Consider the following 23578-nt stretch of genomic DNA (forward strand, 5'->3'; position numbering starts at 1 on the left):
CTTCCCTTAATGCATAGCATTATACATGTCCGCAAGAAGATGTGCTTTGCATTATGGGAGGCAACTGAGGCCCAAACTTTATTTGCTTACGCTTGGATAAAAGATTAAATTAAATTTATTACACCTTTATTATCTATCAGGGCTCCAAGATATACAAACTGTTCCACTTTTTCTAAATTGATGTTATGAATAGATGTTTCTTCTTTTCCTATCATCATATACTTGGTCTTATTTCTGTTGATTTTAAGTCCATATTTAATGTTCTCCCATTCTATTCTCTTGATAAGTGACATCAGTTCTCTTTCATTACTGGCTATAAGTACAATATCATCTGCATACCTGAGGTTGTTTATCTTCTTTCCTGCAATTGAGATTCCACCTTTCCATCCATCAAGAGCTTTTCTCATTATAAATTCACTAGATTAAACAGACCGGGAGATAGAATGTATCCCTGCCTAACCTCCCTTTTTATTTTAAACCATTCTGAGATATTTTTGCGTATCTTCACTGTTGCTGTGTTCCTGTCATATAATTGTTTTATTAAGTTGATTAGGTGTTTTGGAATTCCCATTTTGTTCAGACATTTCCAGAATATCTCCCAACTGACACAGTCAAATACATTGGGATATTGAACTCATAGGTTTTTTTCTATTAGCTGCCTTGTGTTTGCAATTGTTAACTCTGAATTAATAATTTTAATCCCAAATATATGGATGCTTTGGAATGAGCTAAAAATTATCAAACTCATAAGAAAATAAAATAAATCAAGAAGTAGCATGACATTAATCCATCAGCTGGACTGTAACTTCAAGTAAATTTTCACTGTTATTAGATCCTTCAACAAACCAAGTACATTAAGTAAAATTGTATCTATTTATACTGAGTTATCAGTTCAAAGTTGATTAGCCATGCATTCCACTTGCAACAAAAGAGAGAATTAAACTGAAAAAACAAAATAGTTTTTACTCCAACAGTTAAGAGAATATTTCAGTAGTTAGTAAACAAACAGAAGCTACTACTTCCATGCAATATGAAGAATGAGAGTTATTGCATGACTGGGATTGCTTAAGAGTCAAAGCTGGTTAACAAGGATGAGACCCTTCATGTAGACTTTTAAGCAATGCAGAGAACCGAATAGCTGTTGCTCTAATGTCCAGTCCTCACCTTCTCATAGTGCACACCATTAGTAGGTATCTACCAGGATACTGAACAAATGAGAATGGACTAGGAATTTGAGATATAGTAAATGAAATTGTATTCTTATTGGCTTAAACCAAAATAAAATTATGGTAATTATGGTACAACATGATAGAATTTCATGCTGTCCCCTACAGCCAGCAGTTGTGGGGCTGGGAAGCTAAACAACCTGCCAAAGAAATGGAACTAGCAGTTGAAATGGACAATTATTATTTATTTATTTATTTATTATTTATGGCAGGACACCAGAGTGTACAGAGGATTTGAAATTGGAAGTGATCACTATTTAGTCTTGAGTAGGATAAAATTGAATTTCATTTTGAAAAGCAGAACATTTAAGAAAGTTTTAAAGCGGATAAAAGTTGAGCAGCTCTCAGATGTCAACTGTAGACTAAAATACACAAAGATTATTGAAGAAAAAATGAAAGTGTTTGAGAACAGGAACCAAACCTTGGAGATTCATTGGCAAGCCTTGAAGAAAACATTGATTGATTCAGCCAGAGAGGCATGTGGTGAAGTTGTCTGTAAGGATAGAAAAATCAGAACTCCATGGTGGACAAAGGAAGTTAAAGAGGCAGTGAAGGAAAAGAAGAAAGCATATCAAAAGTTGCTGGCAAATAAGTCAGCTTGTACTCTTAGAGAATACAGATACAAATGTAAGAAAGCTAAACACTGTGTAAAACTAGCTAAACAACAGTCATGGGAAGACTTTGGTAAGAACATAGAAAATAAATATCAAGAGGGTGGCAAGATATTCTGGAGGTTGTTGAAGCTCAGAAATGGAGGAAAGAGTGTTGTAAAAGGAATTAGAGATGATAAAGGTGACATGAAAACTGGAGAAAAAGATATCCTTGAAGTATGGGATATCTTCGAAAAATTGCTAAATGAAACAAGCAGTGATAGCACTGTGGTAAAAAAAACACTCAACAAGCATACATTCAGGAATACACATCCATACTTGAAGGAATAGATGATATTAGACAAGAAATGCTGAAGTGTGGAGGTATAAAAGTCTTACAGTGGTTGCACTATATAGTTCAGAAGGCCTGGAGAGAGGGACGAATTCCCGATGATTGGAGTAGAGCTCTCATAGTACCTATATATGAAAAGGGAAATAAAAATTGAATTACAGAGGTATTTCCCTACCAAGTGTTCCTGGTATGATTTATGCAAGTATGCTTGAGAAACAGCTGAGAAGAATTGTGGAAGAAAAGCTTGGGGAAGAACAAGCTGCATTCAGGCCAAATAGAGGCTGTCAGGATCAGATCTTCACTTAACAACAAATAGTTGAGAAATCTTGGGAATATAACAAAGATCTGTATTTAGGTTTTGTAGATCTGGAAAAGGCATATGACAAGGTGCCAAGAGAGAAGCTATTCAATACGCTGCAGTTATATGGTAAGACTTTTATTGGGATTATATTGATCAAGTGCATATAATAAACAACTAAGTTATACCAACTAGTTTCACCAACTAAGTCTGTTGGCATCTTCAGGGTACATAACTGATGTACGGCACTAAAAAGTAATATCACTTGTTATTTAGGAACGTTCTATAGTTGGCACTATAATTCAGTTCTGGCGAGTTGAAGGATCTGATAAGGGTCTTCCAGATCATGGGCAAGATTAGTCCTTGGTTCCTGTTAAGGTTTTGTATACAGCGGGCAACTGTTGTGACCTCCTTAAAAATTCGGGAGCGGAAGTCCTCCTCCACGTAAGGAATTGTGCTTCTATCCCACTCTATGGTATGGTTCGTTCTTGAGAAATGAAAAGCTGACCCTGATTTTTCTTCTCTGTTATTATTGACGTCACCTATGTGTTCTTTTTGCCTAATTTCAAGGCTCCTTGAAGTTTGGCCGATGTGATTCAAGCTGCAAGAGCATGGTATGTTATAATCTCCAGCATATTTGGAGAAAGGATGGCTATCTTTTGAAGATCTTAAGAATTGTCTAATCGTTTCTGTGGGTTTAAAGGCCACTCTTATTTTATGTGGTCTAAGGAGTCTAGTAATCTTATTGGAAACTTTCCCTAAGTATGGAATGACGATGATAGAAATATAACGTACATCATCTTGTTGTCTTTGTCTGGGTTCAGAGAAAAGTATCTTGTGGACGAGTCTTCGAGGAAATCCATTCATGGTAAGGTTGGTGGATATCAATGATAGTTCTTCCTGGAGGTCTTGTTGATCTGTTGTAAGGAGAGAGGCATGGTTCTTCAATATGTGTACAATACTAAGTTTCTGAGAAATGTGGGAGGAAGTGAAATGTAAATAACGTCCTGTATTGGTAGGTTTGCGGTAAACTGAGAGGTTGATACCACATTTGGAAGCTTCTTAATTAAAGTCCAGAAATGATAATTGGTCATCTTCTTCAAGTTCTAGAGTGAATTTGAATGTGTGGTGTAGAGAGTTGATTTTGTTAAGAAAGTTGAACAGGTCTTTTTTTGTATTGTTCCAAACGATAAAGATATTGTCCATGTATCTCCACCATACTGTGGGTTTAGGGTCTATTTGAGTTAAGATTTTACTTTCAAAATCCTCCATAAAGAGATCAGCACAAGATGGAGAGAGGGGGAATTGCAAGGTCACCCATTGCAAGGCCAGTCAATTGTTGATATATGGTTTTATTCCATAAGAAAAAGTTTGATGTTAAACAATGACTGAACAGAGAAGTAATGTCTTGTGGGAGCAAACTTCCTAAAATGTTGATGACTTCCTCCACAGGGATGTTAGTGAATAGAGATGTAACATCCAGGCTGGTGAGTAAATCCATATTGGAGATGGAGATGTTGTTCAGTTTCTCAACGAAATGTTGCGAATTTCATATATAAGTGTCCAAATTATGGATGTGAGGTTTGAGGAGGCCTGCCAGGTGTTTAGATAACAGATAAGTTGGCGAATTGATTCCATCCACAATCGGGCGTAGTGGTATTCCATTTTTGTGTACCTTAGGAGCGCCATATAGTCTTGGTATATTTTCTCTGAACCCCGACAAAGACAACAAGATGATGTATGTTATATTTCTACCATCGTCATTCCATACTTAGGGACAGTTTCCAATAAGATTGCTAGACTCCTTGGACCACATAAAATAAGAGTGGCCTTTAAACCCACAGAAACGATTAGACAATTCTTAAGATCTCCAAAAGATAGCCATTCTTTCTCCAAATATGCTGGAGTTTATAACATACCATGCTCATGCGGCTTGAATTACATTGGCCAAACTTCAAGGAGCCTTGAAATTAGGCAAAAAGAACACATAGGTGACGTCAATAATAACAGAGAAGAAAAATCGGAGTTAGCTTTTCATTTCTCAAGAACGAACCGTATCATAGAGTGGTATAGAAGCACAATTCCTTACATTCAGGAGGACTTCTGCTCCCCAAATTTTAAAGAGGCCACAACAGTTGCCCGCTGTATACAAAACCTTAACAGGAACCAAGGACTAATCTTGCCTGTGATCTGGAAGACCCTTATCAGATCCTTCAACTCGCCAGAACTGAATTATAGTGCCAACTATAGAACGTTCCTAAATAACAACAAGTGATATCATGCACACTCTATTCATGTATTGTACGCGCTTTGTTCTTTGTTTAATATAATTGGAATCGGTTGATCATAGTTTGTAACAGTTTTTTACTTTTTAGTGCCATACATCAGTTATGTACCCTGAAGATGCCAACAGACTTAGTTGGTGAAACTAGTTGGTATAACTTAGTTGTTTATTATATGCACTTGATCAAAATAATCCCAATAAAAGTCTTTCCAGAGCTTTTTGGTCAAGAAAATTAAACGTTTTTTTAACAGTTATATGGTGTCAATGGAGCATTATATCAAGCAATACTTAGTCTTTATTTGAGTTGCAAGTTAGCAGTTAGAATTGAAGGAGGTACAGGAAGATGGTTTAATGTTAAATCTGGTGTCAGACAAGGATGTACATTATCCCCTCTGTTATTCATTATCTACATGGATCACATTATGAAGGAAAGTGATATTAAACCTGATATCAAAATTGGAGATATTAATGTCAGCTGTTTACTTTATGCAGACGATGTTATACTTCTAAATAAATCTGCTACAAGTCTGCAAGATTCCCTGGTTTAATGTTAAATCTGGTGTCAGACAAGGATGTACATTATCCCCTCTGTTATTCATTATCTACATGGATCACATTATGAAGGAAAGTGATATTAAACCTGATATCAAAATTGGAGATGTTAATGTCAGCTGTTTACCTTATGCAGACGATGTTATACTTCTAAATAAATCTGCTACAAGTCTGCAAGATTCCCTGACTAAATTGAATAACTGTTGTAATAGATATGGTATGAAGATCAGCAATAACAAGACAAAGATAATAAAAATAGGCGGAAGCATTGAAAATTTCAACTGCATTGTGAATGGAGACCAGTGGAACAAGTAAAACATTTCAGCTACTTCGGCACGATTTTTAGTGAAGATGGTAAATTAAATATGGAAATAGACAACAGATTTAACAAAGTTGGTATGGTATAAAGTCAACTGAATAAATTTATATGGAATAAGAGAGAAATTAGCCAAAGCATTAAATTAGCTGTATACAAGACAGTGTTCAAACCAGTTTTAACTTATGGATCTGACAGCTGGGTCAGATGTAAAACACTTGACCAAACACTAGAGACTGTAGATATGAGTCCTGAGGATATTAGGAAAAAACTTGAGATTGTCAGCATCCAGGAATGCGTTAGCAGAGCTAATCTCAGGTGGTATGGTCACTTAAACAGAATGGGAGAGGAAGGATTAGCAAAACAAGTATTCTCTACCAGGTTGGCATTAAAACGACCCAGAGGATGACCAAGATATAGGTGAATTGATACGGTAAAAAGTGCCTTAGATGATAGAAATATAAGATCTCATAATGTTGGTGTCTTGACAAGTAACAGACTGATTTGGATGAAAATTGTAGATTGGAAGTTAGTAATGATGTAAATTTTTTATGTAGTATTATCATATCCTGTACATCCCTTGAGGGAACATGGCAGGAATTTGATGATGATGATTTATTATTATTATTAAAATTATTAAAAGTACCTCTAGAGAGTCAGGGACTCATCGAGGGATGTCACATACTATACAGGCCAGTTATCATACTTATTCTTGAATTTATTCACACTCACAACATTCAATAGCAATCCATTTCCAGCACACACTACCCTATGAGAAAAAAATCTAGCCCTCATCCCCTTCTTAGCGGCATTCATACTCACCTTCCAAGGATGCCCTCTTTTCCCTTCCCCACCCTCCATAAATTGAAAATTTCTATCAATTGAAATCCTATATGGCCCTTAAAGAAGTTTGTAAGTATCAATCATATCACTCCCTCTTTCTTCTGTCTGCTAGTGTCTGCAGTCTACAATTCTCAATGTCTTCAATATTAGTATTCCACAATTCTAATATCATTTTTAACACTCTCTTTGCACTCTCTCCAATATATCAGAATCATGATGGAAACTAGGAGACCAGACCTGCATGCAATAGTCCAATTGAGGTCTTATGAAGGCCTTGTAAAGAGGCAAAATGACATCCTTATCTTTACATGTGAATGTTCATTTCAGCATTGCAATTATCTGTTGAGTTGTATTTGCAATCTTTGCTACATGGTCCCTAAATTTCAACTTCCTATCTATTAACATTCAAAGATCCCTAGCCTCATCAGTTTCGTCTAGCCTAATCCCACCAATATAATACAACATTGGATATCTAATCATTACGAAGTGAATGACTTTACATTTACTAACATTAATTTTTTTTTGTAGGATGCACATTATGATAATATCTAGTGGGTAATATGTTGAAAATATAATATGAAAATATAATTGTAGATATGTTGAAAATAAATATGAAAGATATCATATACAGAATGATTCAAAATTTATGCTCGTTTTGAAGATTTTCTAAAGCTCATGCCCCCCCCCCTCCTTATCCGCTCCTGGAATTCAATTACATAACCACTCTAAATTTCTAAAGGTTTGGAAACATTTCCAGATAGTATTCAAAATCTATTACTTAGTTTTAGCATTTTGTCAAAAGAAATAAGGCAATAATATTGTTGTACCGTGAAGCTTCTAATTTTGTACTATTTCTTTGCAATCTAAAATCCGCTGTTCTACTGTCTGCTGAAATTTTAGAAATACTATGCTGTATTTTCACCATGTAAAACTGTTTATATGCACACCACAAAAGAATGTCCAGTAGTATTATTTTTGTTTCTTTTTCTTAAAATAATCTAAATATTTTTACTTCTACTTCTGCTGCTGGTTGCTATTTCTGAAGTAATCTACATCTTAGAAATACTTGATAGTAATCCTTTTAGCTGGAGGAAAAGGTAAAGGCTTAGATTACTCTCAGTGCTATTGAGTAAGAAAAGATAGAACACTTAGCCAGAAGGGACACTGAAGTGCCTCAAGCTGTAGTGCAAGATACATCAAAAATGTCGTGTTCTTTTTGAATTGTTGATTAGTAGACCTCCTAACATAAAAAAAAATAGACTTTTTTTACAGGCTGATACAGTATTTATGCTAAAATAAGTTATTAATTTATAACGATCAGTTTCCTTTTTATTATTGAAAAATTATAAATTATTTCATATAATTATCTTGAAAAAGAGGATTTGAATTATAATTATGTACATAATCTTATTTTTTTTTTGGTGGCGGGGGGAAGGTTATAGACTTATTCAATCTGCAGATATTTCAGAGAATTTATTTTATAAATCGTTCGCAAGACAACTGTCACAAACATAAATCACTTGGGGGAAAATGTTCATTCATTTTAGTGTAAATAGTAGCGAAGGTTTAGAGACTTCAACAATGTCACGTATCTAAACTGGAAGAAAATGTCGTTATATCTGCTGATGTTAGAACTCTTACATAAATAATTTTTTCTGACATGATTTCTCTATTAGTTATAATGTAATCAATCTACAGATTTTTGCCCTCTTGTATTCTACCATCTTATGAGCAGTGTACTACAAGAAAAAAAATCAGATAACACAAGAAAAATATGGAGTATTTTCTTTTTCATTGGGTGAATTTACAATGTTCTTTCTTTGTGTTTTGAAAAGAAAGTACAAATAGTTTTTTTTCTTACTATTTTTGCCATTATAACATCTGGTACAATTATAAGAGTGACATGAGAAAAATAAATATCACAATAATATTGTTGATTCATTGAACTTCTGTAGCAGAAATTTTTAATACAAAACTTTGTAATTTAAATATATATATATATATATTATAAAATTGAAGCATAATATCTGAACTAGCAGAAAATATATGCATATCAATTTAAATCATAACCATTAATTTCATTTTATAATGACTAATTATACGGGGAATCAAGGTGAAAGCGCAAAGAACAGTAGATTATAATATAAAGAAAAAAAATTTACTGATATGATTAAAGAATTTCATGTTATTCTCTATAAAGCAAAGTCACTCAAGCACGTCCTTCAGGAAATCTGTGAAGTATTCTTCGAAACCTGATTTTGAACAAAAATATAACATAATCTCAAACGTCGGCAGCCGGTTTTTTAAAATAATATTTCGAATAATTATCATGAATTAATTTCTTTGAGAACAAAGAAAATGTTTTGTGGAGGAAGCGATTAGAAAAAATTAGCCAAAAAAAAAAAAAAAAATTGGTTCACCAAGGTAAGGGGAAAAATGTCCCCTACAATAAAAAGAGAAAATAAAAATAATTTCTATATTTTAGTTTATCCAATATAACATTCAGTTACCCAGCATAGAAGGAGGAACTGCAATTCTTGTTATAGGCAACTGAGATGCAGCTATGATCCTTGCATAGTTTCTTCACTTACTTTTTTACTAAATACCTTCTAATGGACATGCTGGCCAAATTGCACTTCTTATCCATGGTAGTTCAACAGATAGAGTAGTTCTTATCCATGGTAGTTCAACAGAATAAAAAGAGAAAATAAAAATAATTTCTATATTTTAGTTTATCCAATATAACATTCAGTTACCCAGCATAGAAGGAGGAACTGCAATTCTTGTTATAGGCAACTGAGACGCAGCTATGATCCTTGCATAGTTTCTTCACTTACTTTTTTACTAAATACCTTCTAATGGACATGCTGGCCAAATTGCACTTCTTATCCATGGTAGTTCAACAGATAGCATGCATCGTATCCAGATTTAGCTGGATGTCTATAGACATCTTGGCCAGTTGGGAGATTAATAAAATAACACTTGATGTTTCGACCCCTGTATCGAGGTCATCATCAGAAGGATACATGTGTATAGGAACCAAGCTACATGCTGTTGCACTCTATAAAGGTAAATTAAATCTGTGTTGTTAACTAATCTTTTTCTTAGCCTGACCTCTTGTGATAATATATATATATATATATATATATATATATATATATATATATTTTTTTTTTTTTTAAATTTACCTTTATAGAGTGAAACAGCATGTAGCTTGGTTCCTATACACATGTATCTTTCTGATGATGACCTTGATACAGGGGTTGAAACGTCAAGTGTTATTTTATTAATAATTAGTAAAATAATCATTTCAACGTGTGTGTTTTGTGTCCCTAAATTCTTAAATATCAGCAGATATATGTGGTAAGTGATAATAAAGTTGATTGGGTAAGGACAGGTGTTGTGGGAAAATCACAACCAACAAGTGGCTTGGGTAGGACTGGTTATAGACCTAAAATTGAACTGCTGTGTTTATTTACAAATTTCAGGAATATCAGAAATAAGGAAGATGCAAAATGTTTTGTTTATTGAGTTTGTTCACTCCAAAATCATTGGGATAAGTGAAACATGGTTGAATGAAGATGATGTCTTAATGGGAATAGAAATGGAATGATATAGTGTTTTTCATGAGGTTAAAAAGGATGAGAAGGGAGGGGAGGGGGTGCTGCTGATGATAGCAGAGGAATTATGTCCACATAAAGGTAGACATGAAAGAGTGAAATAACAGCAATGGTTTTGAAGCAGTGTGGTGTGAAGTGGAGGTTGACAGGAAGAGATATTTAGTTTTAGTTCATTTACTTTTATACAGGACCGAGATGAGTGAGACAGGGTGGTAGTTGGATGGTAGTGACTTGTTGCCCTTCTTGGGAATGGATTGAATATAGACCAATTCCCAGGCTGTGGGATAGAATACCAGTGAAGTAAGACAGTATATACAGGTGACATAGGATAGGAGTCAGTTTTGGTGCACAAAATTTCATCACAATTGGAGGAATGCCATCAGGGCTAGGAGACTTTTTTGTGTGTGTTTGTGTGTCTTTCTGGCAAAAGGGTATAGTGGGCATCTATTTATGTTGGGCATCTGGAATGGTTGGGGGGCATTTACCATTGTCAATTATGCATGCTTTGGGAGCAAAGTATGAGGCCTGGAGATTGGCTTTTTCTGTAGGTGATGATGCAATAGAGCCATCCAGGTATGATAGGGTGGGAATAGTGTTGGACAGAAGTTATGACCAATTGCTTTGCCGAGAGACCAAAAGGCTTAGCTCTAGTTTCCTGCTTTTTGTTCTTTCAAACTCTGTTTTGGAAGGAAGATGGAGTTCTTGATTTGAGAGCCAGTTATGGTATGTTTGGGTTTTCATGTACAGCCTTGGCACATCTTTTGGAAAACCAGGGTTTAGTAAGGGAATGGTAAGTCAGAGTAAGTTGGGGAATGTATGGTTCAGTGCCAGTGAGGATTACTTTGGTGATAAGTTCAGTGCATATTCTAGTAGCAAGGCTTATACGTTGGTTAGACATAACTGGTAATTAGTTTACGGAATTAACAACGCAAATGAAGTATATTAATTAAAGGTAACTTTAATGAATCACTTCTATATTTCGGCAACGTCACATTGCCATCTTCAGGAACATAAAGATATGGTATGTGCACTCAGGAACTAACACAAAGCAAATGAGGAAGAAAGCAAGAAACTAATATTGTTCCTAAAGTCCTAATGGTGCCCTCTTGCGGGCTAATTTGGTAGTCTTGGCAGTTGGGCTGAAGTTCTCATAATGAAAGTCTCCCAAATTTGGGGCAGTTTCATGCACCCAAATTCGTTGAGGTTAGGAACGTTTTTTAGAGCTGCTCAAGATTCTTTGAATAATCTTTCGTATTTAAACTTGCTGCGATGAATTATTTTTGTTTTCTTCCAACGAATTTTATGGTGGGTATCTAAGGCATGGTCTGCCAGCCCAGAGCGGCTGTACTGGTGAAACCGGATGTAGTCTTGGTGTTCTGAAATCCTGATATTTGTTGTTCTGCCTGTTTGGCCAAAGTAGGACAATTTGCAGCTGCAAGGGACCTGGTATACACCAGGTAGGTCTAGGGGAAGTGGTTCTTCTTGGCCTGTGGAAGTCACCAACAAACTTAAACCTTATAATTCTAGACCCCCCCCCCCCCCCGATTATATGGACTCCCAAAAATACATAAACAAAATGTGCCATTGCATCCCATAGTGGATGGCATTGATTCCCCCACATATAAATTAGCCAAACATTTAGCCAAAATGCTCACACACTACACTGGCAACACACCATCACACATAAAAAAAACTCAGCCCACTTTAAAGCCAGTATAGAAAACCTCACACTCCAACACACTGACATAATGGTCAGTTTTGGCGTCTCCTCCCTATTCACTAATGTCCACTCAAAGAAACCCTTGAGCTCATCCAAGCCAAGTTTCCTCCCGATATCTCAGCCCTATTTCAGTTCACAATGAACTCAGGCTATTTCGTTTGGCAAAGAAAGTTCTACAAACAGATAGAGGGGACAGCCATGGGTTCATCACTTTCCCCACCCTTGGCCAATTTCTTTAGAGACATTTGAAGAGAAAGCCTTAAACTCCGCCCCACAAAAACCCACTATTTGGCTTCGTTATGTGGATGATGTGTTTGCTATTTGGCCACATGGCTCAGACGCACTCCACTCCTTCCTAACACACTTAAACAACCAACACCCCAGAGTCCAGTTCATCTTAGAAAAAGAGGAAAACAACACCCTCCCCTTCCTAGACACTTTAATCACCCGCCAGCTTAATGGATCTTTGGTTTTCTCTGTTTACAGAAAACCCACCCATACTGGCCGATACATTCACCAGCAATTCCCCCCCCCCTCACAACAATATGGGGTGATAAAAACACTATATAACAGGGCAAAATTAATCTGCTCAGATGACAAGGCCCTGACTATTGAACTAAACCACATCCTCAACACTTTCTTAGCCAATGGCTATAACCCCAAAAAAATCCAAAAAATACTAAAACCTGTAAACCACAACCCCCCTCCCCCCTCCACAATAAAGATTACACCAAGTCTATCACCATCCCCTACATCCAGGACACCTCTGAAAAAATAACCAATATCCTCAAAAAATATGACCTTACTTCCTGTTACAGACCATACAAAAAGTTGGCATCCCTTATCTGCTCTACCAAAGACCAACCACTTCCCCTAGACCTACCTGGTGTATACCAGGTCCCTTGCAGCTGCAAATTGTCCTACTTTGGCCAAACAGGCAGAACAACAAATATCAGGATTTCAGAACACCAAGACTACATCCGGTTTCACCAGTACAGCCGCTCTGGGCTGGCAGACCATGCCTTAGATACCCACCATAAAATTCGTTGGAAGAAAACAAAAATAATTCATCGCAGCAAGTTTAAATACGAAAGATTATTCAAAGAATCTTGAGCAGCTCTAAAAAACGTTCCTAACCTCAACAAATTTGGGTGCATGAAACTGCCCCAAATTTGGGAGACTTTCATTATGAGAACTTCAGCCCAACTGCCAAGACTACCAAATTAGCCCGCAAGAGGGCACCATTAGGACTTTAAGAACAATATTAGTTTCTTGCTTTCTTCCTCATTTGCTTTGTGTTAGTTCCTGAGTGCACATACCATATCTTTATGTTCCTGAAGATGGCAATGTGACGTTGCCGAAATATAGAAGTGATTCATTAAAGTTACCTTTAATTAATATACTTCATTTGCGTTGTTAATTCCGTAAACTAATTATCAGTGCATATGTTTGAGTTGGAAGGCTGAAAGCAATAGTCTAACCATATGAATGAGGCACAGAAGTTGCAGAGGCTGTCCCACTTGGCACTGTTATAATGCCAAACTATTCTTGTATGGGAGTGGCTGTGTAAGTGTTGTTGCATGGGGGGGGGAAGATGAGCACTAGATTGTGGTCAGAATTACCTTGTGGGGCCCACTATATTTACTGTGTATTTAGAAGGGTTGTTGGTGAGGAAGAGATCTGGGGTGTTTGGAAAGTGGTTTGGGTTATCAGGTATTGACATCTGAACAAGTTGTGTAAGGTCATTAGTGATGACAAATGTTTCAGCATCTCTGCCTGCAAGATCTGTACAACTGGAGGAGGAAAGCCAGTTGGTGTTGTGGAAATTAAAATCTCCTAGGAGGATAATTTTGCTTTTGGGAAAGTGGGACTGGAGAACATCAGTTTTAAGGAGAGATCATTAAAGAGCCCAGAGTGGTTGGTTGCATTAGGGGAGCAATAGATACAGCAAATGAATTTAATTGAGTGTGAAAGGGATATTTTCAACCAAAGAAGGTCAAAGTTGGACAATTCTAGGTTGGGTGTTCTCTGGCAAGATATGTCAGATCAGATGTATGCACAGATGCTTCCCTTGGGTTGAAAGGAGTTAAAGAGTGTTAGTTTGGGAGGTTGAGATTAATTGTATTGGGAGGAGGTGAGATTTGAGTTTCTGCCAGAAAGAGTAGGTGGGGTTTGGTAGATTGAAGATTGTAGTGGACACTATTAAGGTTGGAGTTTAGGCCACTTTGCTTTGTACGATAGGCATAGTGGGTACTTACATGTTCCAGATTTTTAACTGGAAAGATAACTGATTTAATGCACCAGATGTACTTACAGGTTGTGCAGAAGTAGAAAAAGTGTCTACAGAAAAAAATGGTACGAACTTGGAGGAACAAAAGAGCAGCAATTAATAGAAGGAAATTCTAATAAACACAATTTCTGCAGAAAACTGGCAAAATGGCCAGAAATTGAAAATGAATTACAAACTTGAATAATGGATCAAAAAAGATCTGTTTACTGCGTATCTACAAAAATGATTATTCAACGAGCAAAATTATTGGCAACAGAAAGAAATATCATTGATTTTACAGGGTCACCATCATAGTGCTTTAGGTTTATGAAGAGAAATGATTTATGCATGTGTGCAAAAATGAAAATATTGCAAAAATGCCAGACAAATTTGAAAATAAAATTACTGAGTTTCACAGATTCATCATAAATGCTAGAAAATAAGAGAATTTTGAATGTTCAGAGATAGCTAATGTGGATGAAGTGCATCTGACTTTTGATATGCCCTCGAACAAGACTGTTGACTCCAAAGGTAAAAAAATATTATTGTTAAAACTTTTTGGTCATGAAAAATCTATGCTGTTGTTTTGTCGTGCTGTGTGAATGGAACAAAATTGCCACTTTTTTTAATTTTTAAAAGAAAAACTTTGCAAAGGAGTTTACATTCATATTCATCCAAAAGGATGGATGCATGAGGAATGAATGAAGGTATGGATAAAGAAGATGTGGTCTGGACATCCTGGCAGTTAAGATGTATCCATAAACCAACCATTTAAAGGATTTAAATGATCAATGTGTAATTCATGTGTCTTATATTTCAAGGAATTTTTTATTTTTCCAAAAATTCAACATGAAAAATATGATGCATCCAACACAACAGTGCATCTTATGACGGGAAAAATATAGTAGTTAAAAAGTGTTCAATACATAACAGGAGGGGAAAGAAAGTTGAGTAAAAGTATGGTTAGCATATGAGCACTAAATTTTTTTGCTTAGAGATTGGCCAAATGAATGGAATGAATTACCAGAAATAGTTGAGTGCTTTGTCGGTGAATGAGTTTAAAGAGAGATAAGTATTGTGTAAATAATGATTATTGTGGTGCTCTGCAGTGAGTCTTTGGACTCTATGGAGATGCTGTGGACTCTATTTAATAATAATAGTAATGATATCCACTCGGTCATTCATTTATCATTAATGTGAATTTTCATATCTCATCATAGAATTGAATACATTTGCTTGAAATTTATTCCTCTTTTAAACAATTTTAAAGATTTTATTAATTGTTTTGAAGAGTTTAAACATTTGAAACAATAAATATCCAAATGTTGAATAAAACACATTAGAGTTACATTTTTATTATTTTATTCCTATGCTTTTGCTACATTTCTTGTGTCATAATTTTAGCTATAATTTTTTTCACGTTTTGTATGATTATCATTATTTTATCTTTCTTCAGGAACTAGAGTTTCATTGGAATTCATCTCTTCAGTCACTTATTCTTGCTGCTTTTTTCTATGGATATGTTGTTACTCAAGTACCAGGTGGACGCTTAGCTGAAAGGTTAGGTGGCAAATGGCTTTTTGGCATTGGAGTTCTAATTACTTCTGTACTCACTCTGCTTACTCCTGTAGTAGCTAGGTGGAGCCCATATGCCTTTGTTACTTTGAGAATTGTAGAAGGTCTTGGAGAGGTAATTTTATTACTTATTTTGTTTATTGTTGATTATTTTATTTTACATTATGTTAAAAGTTTTGATTATTCGATTTAGAGGTGTCAAACTTAGTTTGTGAGCCATGCTTCCTGCCCATTACACACTCAAGTGTTTTAGTAAAGGAAATGTATACATCCACTAGTTTCACCAAACTTTTGGCATTAATCTCAGTATTCAGACACTGAATTTTGTTTGCCATTGTATTAATTTGTTCTGAGTCATATTTTTAGCTACACAGAAAGAAAGAAATAATAATAGCAAACTATGTGATATTTCCAAATTTATATGAAAATCATTACAAAATAAAGGGTTGATTTGGATATACAACCAAAGCAACTCAGACTATGAGCCAATGTAGTATGTTTGTTAATGGCTGGTTTGCCTGTTTTGTGGGATGAAAAACATTCCCATCCATATAAGATCAGCTAACTCACCTTTAGTTGAAAAGCTCCGATAAAGGTTCTTCGTATCTTGGATGGGATTCATCACAAGTTCTTCCAACCAAAGGGCATCATCGAAACCAACTGAGCTATATAGGGGCTCACACAAAATAAAGAGAATAATTATAAAAGTAATATAAAATCTATAATAATACCAAGAATTCTGCCATTGCAGACTTGGGTTTCCAACTGGTCTGATGCTACATATGTTTTTCCTCCTATCAGCAAAGGACATTTAGGGAATGAGAAAATAATGTTTTACAGAACATAAACCACGTAGTGACATGTAGAAACATTTTTGGGATCATCTCTCACATGTCCAGATTTTGGAGTATTCCATATCTTTAAAGCAGAGTTTGTCATTGCTCACATGTTAATCTATCTGTCATGTCAGATGATCACATGTGGATTAGACTTGATTAATCTCAGTCTGTGGAGAAGTTTGCAGACCTCTGTTCTGCTAGATAAGTTCTAAAGCTAAGATCTAAACCAAATAATCTCATTACCGTATATTCAATATAGTCTTGAGTCAGATAATACTTTTGAGTAATCTCGAAACTAAATATTTAGTGTGGAATAGAATGGAACTTCAGCATTTTCACTAAATAGTCATTCATAGTATTTATAGTTAACAGCCTGAAGCTGTGCACATATTAGTAGTAAGTTGTACGGCTTATAATAGTCTGAAATTGATAACCCATGTGATTGCTTTTACACAGTGTATATGTTGTCATTATGTTTACTATGACATATATATAAATAAGTGGCATCACATGCCCATTTTGGTTGTGTGTGCTGTCATGTGGCTTATGCAATCCACACAACAAAATTCACGTCAATTTGACCATATTTTTATCGATATATGTAAGTTTTAAGAGTGTATAGTGCATCGACGCTTATCTTAATTGGTCAGTGCAATTAATTATAGGATAACTTTGAATACTTTAATTTGTCAATTAATTTTAACCCAATCTGCATACAGTGGGGTAACAATGTGTTATTTTTTAAATATATTAGAAAACAATAATGAAGGAGAACGGTATATTTGAATTACTCAAGGGTGTAAATATGTGAACCATCATTAATAAGTCATGTGAGAATGGAAAATGTAAAGGAAAGAATAAGTGAATAAAAATACTTTCATTAATGGCACACTAATTATTAATAATTGACATTTGTGATATCTGTGCCCTATAAGTTGCTGGGTAGAGCAACTAGCATGTGATCCTATTAAGTCTAGACACGAATAAGTGAATTTATGATAACATAATTAAAAAAAAAAAAACTTGTGAAGAGAGGGAAAGAGATTTGTTTGCAAAGTATAAATAACTAATCAATAATAAATAGCCACTATAGGAAGAGGCTAATCCAGTTAACTAATAATGTTGATCAGGTGATTCATTTAGGCATGGCAGGAATACAAATTGTAAAAATAATCATAATTGAAATTCTGAATATTTTTACGAATTGTTTATGTTAAAATGTTTATTAGTTTCAGTTTCATAACACACATTGTCGGCACTTGCGATGTGCCCGTTATTGAAATTGTTTTGTTAAAAGTGATATGTAAAGAAGTTGATGTACTTACTGGATTTGATATTTGTATTACTTACAGGAATTTTATTGTAATTGAAAATATTAAGTTTTGTGTTTTTATGAACACATTTTTGTGTCTTGTGTTTTTTTACCTCAAGGGCTCACTTTAGTGAGTATGGGCATGGCAAACCCGAGGTTCCAGATGCTGGACCATGCCTTACTTCATGTAATATATATCTGTTATATTATTCTGTAGACTGGTCCCTCCTCTTCTTTCTTTGCTTCTTTCTCCTCTCCTTGCTCCTTCCCCCTGATGCTATTAGAGTATTCGAGGGCAAGGGGTGAGTCTTTCCTATCTTGCTAAGTCATTTCATCTTATGCAGCCACTGAAGGAGGCAAGCTAGCCTCAATAGGTGCCGGTCCCAAGCCTGGATAAACTTCAATGCCAGCTCAAACTATGATATGAGTCAAAGAGAAAATGATATAAGGGCTAGGGCGTACCCCTTAAGTGACGCGCAGCCACATCGCCCTACAGCTGCGAAAAGTGGATGAGGGCTACCGCATCAAGGGTGGGTGCGGTTAAAGAAGCGAGCCCAGCGGGTGGAGAAGATGTTGCGAGTGGGAACACTGAATGTTGGAAGCATGACTGGAAGGGGAAGAGAGGTGGCAGACATGATGAGGAAGAGGAAGTTGGACATTTTATGTGTGCAGGAGACAAGGTGGAAGGGGGGAAAGGCAAAGGAACTGGGAGATGGATATAAATTGTTCTACTCTGGAGCGAATAACGAGGGAAGAAATGGTGTAGGAATTGTGGTGTGTGGCAGAATGAAGGGTGAAGTACTGGATGTGGGTAGAAGGAATGACAGGATCATGCGAATGAAATTGGGTCCTGGAGAAGAGCGGGTGGTCGTATTATGTGTATATGCCCTGCAAGTTGGTTGTACAGCAGAGGAAAAAGATGAGTTCTGGAATGTGTTAGATGAAGAAATGAGGGAATTGGAAGAAAATGAGATGGTGATTGTCAGAGGAGACTTGAATGGACACATAGGAAGACAGAATAGAGACTGTGAAAGGGTGCATGGTGGCCACAGAGTGGGAATGATGAACCAGAAAGGAAAGAGGGTTGTGGACTTTGCAGTAGCGTTTGATCTGGCAATTGTGAACTCGTTTTTCTACAAGAGGGAAGAACATTTGATAACATTTAGGAGTGGTAACAATAGTTCACAAATTTACTACATTTTAACTAGAAGAAAACATCTTAAGGTTGTGACAAATTGTAAAGTAATTCCAACAGATCAAGTAGCACAGCAACACCGACTGCTGTGCACAGAGTTTAAAATAAGATCGAACATAAGAACCTCTGGATGCCATGGGATGAAAACAATTAAGTGGTTTCGCTTAAAAGAGGAGAGTGTGAGGAATCGTTTTAGGGAGAGGGTGTTAGAGAGGATTTCGGATGGACTGGAAAGTGTACAAGATTGGTGGAAACATAATTCAAAAGTAATCCTGAGCTGTGCAATCGAGGTGCTTGGTGAGACATCTGGAAAGATTAGAGAGCAGAAGGAGGGTTGGTGGTGGAATAATGATGTACAAGTGGCAGTGATAGCTAAGAGGAAGGCAAAGCAGAAGTGGGATGAGTCAAGAGCTGAAGAGGACAGAGAGGTGTACAGAGAGAGAAAGCAAGAAGCCAAGAGAGTTGTGGCACAGGGCGAAGGCCATGGCATATCAAGATCTGTATGATCAATTAGAAACAAAGGAAGGACAGAGAAAAATTTACCAACTAGCAAAATGTAGAAATAAAGCAGCAAAGGACATCTTACATGTGAGGCAGATCAAAGATGCTGAAGGAAGAGTATTATGGAGAAATGTAGACATAAGAAACAGATGGAAAATATACTTTGAGGGACTTTTGAATGAGGAAAATGCAAGGACTCACAGAGGAGATGGGCAGCCTTCTGAGGTTATGGTACAGAACATCAGTAGAGTGGAAGTGACAGAGGCCATGAAGAGAATGAGAAATGGAAAATCGGTGGGCCCCGACAGGATTCCAGTGGAGGCATGGAAGGCACTGGGGGAAGAGGGAATTGACCTGCTGTGGGACCTGTTCGTGAAAGTTTGCCAACAAGAAAATATACCCGAGGAATGGAAGGAGAGTACTCTTGTCCCCATCTACAAGGGTAAAGGGGATGCACAAGACTGTAAAAATTACAGAGGAATAAAGTCGATGTCCCACATAATGAAAATCCTAGAAAGGGTTCTTGATGGAAGATTGAGGAAGGTGGTGGAGATTGCAAAGGAACAATTTGGCTTCATGCCTGGTAGATCAACAACAGATGCTATCTTTGGGTTACGGCAGATGATGGAAAAGTATCGAGAGAAACAAAGGGAGCTACATCTGGCATTTATTGATCTGGAGAAAGCATATGATAGAGTGCCAAGGCAAGAAGTCTGGAGATGTCCGAGGGAGAAGAAGGTGCCGGAGAAATATGTCAGGTTGTTGCGGGAAATGTACAGAAATGTGAAGACAAGTGTTCAGACCTGTCTGGGACAGACAGAAAGTTTTCAAGTAACAGTTGGCTTGCATCAAGGGTCAGCATTAAGTCTGTTTCTGTTTAATATTGTGATGGAGGTGGTAACAGAGGAGGCGAGAGAAGATGCGCCTTGGACAACGTTGTATGCAGATGACATCTTGCTGTGTGCAGATTCAAGAGAAGAAGCGGGAACTAAACTGGAAAGATGGAGAAAAGTACTGGAAGAGAGAGGTATGAGACTGAGCAGAAGTAAGACAGAGTATATGTGTTGCACAGTGGGCAGCGGCCAGGAGACAGATCTGGAGCTGGAAGGAAATGTCATCAGGAAGGTGAGAGACTTTAGATACTTAGGTTCAACAGTGGAAGAAGATGGAGGAGCTGAGAAGGAAGTGGGATGCAGGATACAAGCGGGTTGGAGGAACTGGAGGGAGATGGCTGGAGTGTTATGCGATAAGAGGATGCCGATCAATCTGAAAGACAAAATTTATAGGACAGTAGTGAGGCCAGCTATGACATATGCTATAGAAACTGTGGCCCTGATGAAAAATAACATCAGCAGGATGGAAGTAGCAGAGATGAGAATGCTTAGGTGGATGTACTGTGTGACCAGAAAGGATTGTCTGAGAAATGACTGTCAGGGGAACAGTGAAAGTTACGAACTTAGGAGCGAAAATACAGGAGGAAAGGTTGAGATGGTTTGGTCATGTGATGAGGAGTGAGGACGAATATGTGGGAAGAAGGGTTATGCAGATGGATGTGCAAAGAAGGTGGAAGCGTGGGTGGCCAAAGAAGAGATGGATGGAGCTGGTAGAAGAGGACTTGAAGATGAAGAACTTGGATGTGGTGACAGCCCAAGACAGGAAGGTGTGGAGGAGACTCATTACAAACAGTGACCCCACTTAAGTGGCAGAAGCTACAGAAGAAGAAGAAGTGTTTTTATGAAGACATTCTCTCTCTCTTGTCGCTAATGGAGACAACGTGTCAGCCATTATTTATACCTAACTTCTTGCTTACCAGTTTCATGGAGTGCGCATGCTCGCCGAGAAGTTTGATGAGTGATTGACAGCTGACAAGAGAGCGTTCGGTATCTGAGTAACGGCTGTAAACAAGAGAGCGTTCGGAAGGAATTTAGAACACAGGCCGGCAGATATTTAAATTCGGAGGAACTCAAGTTTTTTTATGTAACAGTCGGAGGAAAATTAATAGTATATTCCGAAAAAGGAATCGTTGAACTATTAAGTTTTAATGTGGAATTAGTATGTGGATAAATAAAAGGGAAATATTGCTATAGGCGTTTTAAAAGGAATATTGGAGGAAACGCTAATTGGAAGATTAATAGGAGATTCTGAAAAAGGGAATCGTAGAACTGTATTGGAAGAGTTAAGACTGTCAATAAGCATTTATGAATAAAAGAAGAATTTGCTATTTACGTTCAAAAAGAAGTTTCGAGAAAACTCTGATTAGGAAGTTTCATCTGTATTAAGGACGCCGGATCTGACTATTATTTCTACTGAAGAAAAGAGACCGAATTAAGTTCAGACGAATTAATGTGTGCTATGTAAGTGATGAGAAAGGATCCTGTAAAAATGAAGAATAGAGTCATATATCTTCGGAAAAGGGCCTGGACAGAGAAAGAAACTAGCTATGAACATTTTGTGATTATGCAAACAAAGTGTTTAGTCTAGTCTTAAGTGTAAGTTTATTTAAAAAGGCCTTGGATCCAATTAATTTTGTAGTTAGTTGTGTAATATTTGTTTGAAATGTATATATATATATATATATATATATATATATTGTCTTTGTTTTATTAAATGTATTTATTTTGTATTTTGGTCTTGAGTCAGTGATTATTTGGATTCTGAAAGAAAGAGTTAAGATCATTGCACCAATTGGAGTGAATCCTTGTGCATATAATAATATATAGGTACACTCGGAAATAAAAAAAAAATTGTTAGAAACAGAGATCATCTCTATGGTAGGATTAAAAATATTAAGATAATATATACGAATATCCTTTCTATATATAAACACGAATTATTAACAAAATCATTTCGTAAAATGTGTTGTGCATGTTATATGTATTTCTCTGTTGTTTCAAGGATACTTGCGACATAAGACTGAATGATATAAACACGTAATCAAAAGAAAGATATTTATTTAACCAAATATTTCGGTCTGGAAATAGCAGACCATCGTCAGTGGTATTACAAGAACAGTTTAAAAAATACAAGCTAGATTACTAACAATAGATCGTTAAAATTAGAACACGCCGCGTGATGTTATATCACTAAGTATGAAACGGAATATTTTGAGGTAGAAACATGATTGAATTTGCTATTAAAAAAAAAAAAAATTAATTAATGAGTAATCTTGATTAGACTTTCCCAGATTTTTGATATAGATATACAGTCATTACAATTCAAGGTGGGGCGATGGAGCAAGGCCTCCACGCTTTCCTTGAACAAACGTTCGAACCTATAACGGGATCTATGTAAGAGGCGAGTCCTAGACCAAAGGATGCTGTGGTCAGTTTCAATCCCGTGTTGAGCCAATCCAGACTTTTCAGGTTTGCTGTGAAGAATGGATGATTGATGTTCTTGGATTCTTTTTTCAAGAGAATGTCCATCTTTTTGGGTAAGATATATAGATGACATATTTACTATTTGGCCTCACAGCAAAAATGCTTTACCTTCCTTTTTAAACAGTATTAATTCCTTGCATCATCGCATAAAGTTTACTATGGAATTAGAAGAAAACAACCAGTTATCTTTTTTAGATGTTCTCCTCATCCGATCACCTTCAAATATTCTTACAACTACAGTATACAGGAAACCAACATTCACAGGTCGTTATATTCTTAAAGAATCAGCCCATCATCCATGTCAAAAAACAGGAATTATGAAATGCCTCATCAGAAGAGCCAAAACTAATTGTTCTACTTTTGATTATCTACAGAAAGAATTTTCTACTATCCAACAACACATGAAACTCAATGGCTTTTCTGAAAAAAGTACTTAACGTCTTCTCAATTCTTATAATCCTCCACAAAACAACAAAGTTTCAATACGTCGAGTGCCTATTCCTTATATCTCCGGTATTTCAGAACCTATCGCAATAATTTTAAAGAAATATGATTTAACAACTACGTATTCACCTATTAACAAATTGTCTTCTCATTTTCCTTCTCCTAAAGACAAACGCTCAACTTTATCTCTACCTGGAGTTTATCAAATTCCGTGCAACTGTGATCGCTCTTATTTTGGACAAACTGGACGTTCTCTTGAAAAAAG

At 36.3% G+C, this 23578-nt stretch overlaps 1 protein-coding gene across 2 annotated transcripts in view; it reads left to right on the forward strand.

The window, feature by feature from the left end:
- Window positions 1-23578, forward strand: part of LOC150099425 (putative inorganic phosphate cotransporter) — a 221626-nt gene that overhangs the window by 60523 nt on the left and 137525 nt on the right. For both annotated transcript variants that reach the window (XM_090403717.1, XM_090403716.1), the window contains exon 3: window positions 15527-15760. In XM_090403717.1, the coding sequence (XP_090259843.1) occupies window positions 15527-15760 (234 nt within the window). The remainder of the gene's footprint in view (window positions 1-15526; window positions 15761-23578) is intronic.

The sequence above is a fragment of the Typopeltis vanoorti genome, chromosome 14 (genome assembly GCF_054136105.1).
Source record: "Typopeltis vanoorti isolate ZY-2024b chromosome 14, IOZ_Tvanoo_1.0, whole genome shotgun sequence".
Classification (NCBI taxonomy): Eukaryota; Metazoa; Arthropoda; class Arachnida; order Uropygi; family Thelyphonidae; genus Typopeltis; species Typopeltis vanoorti.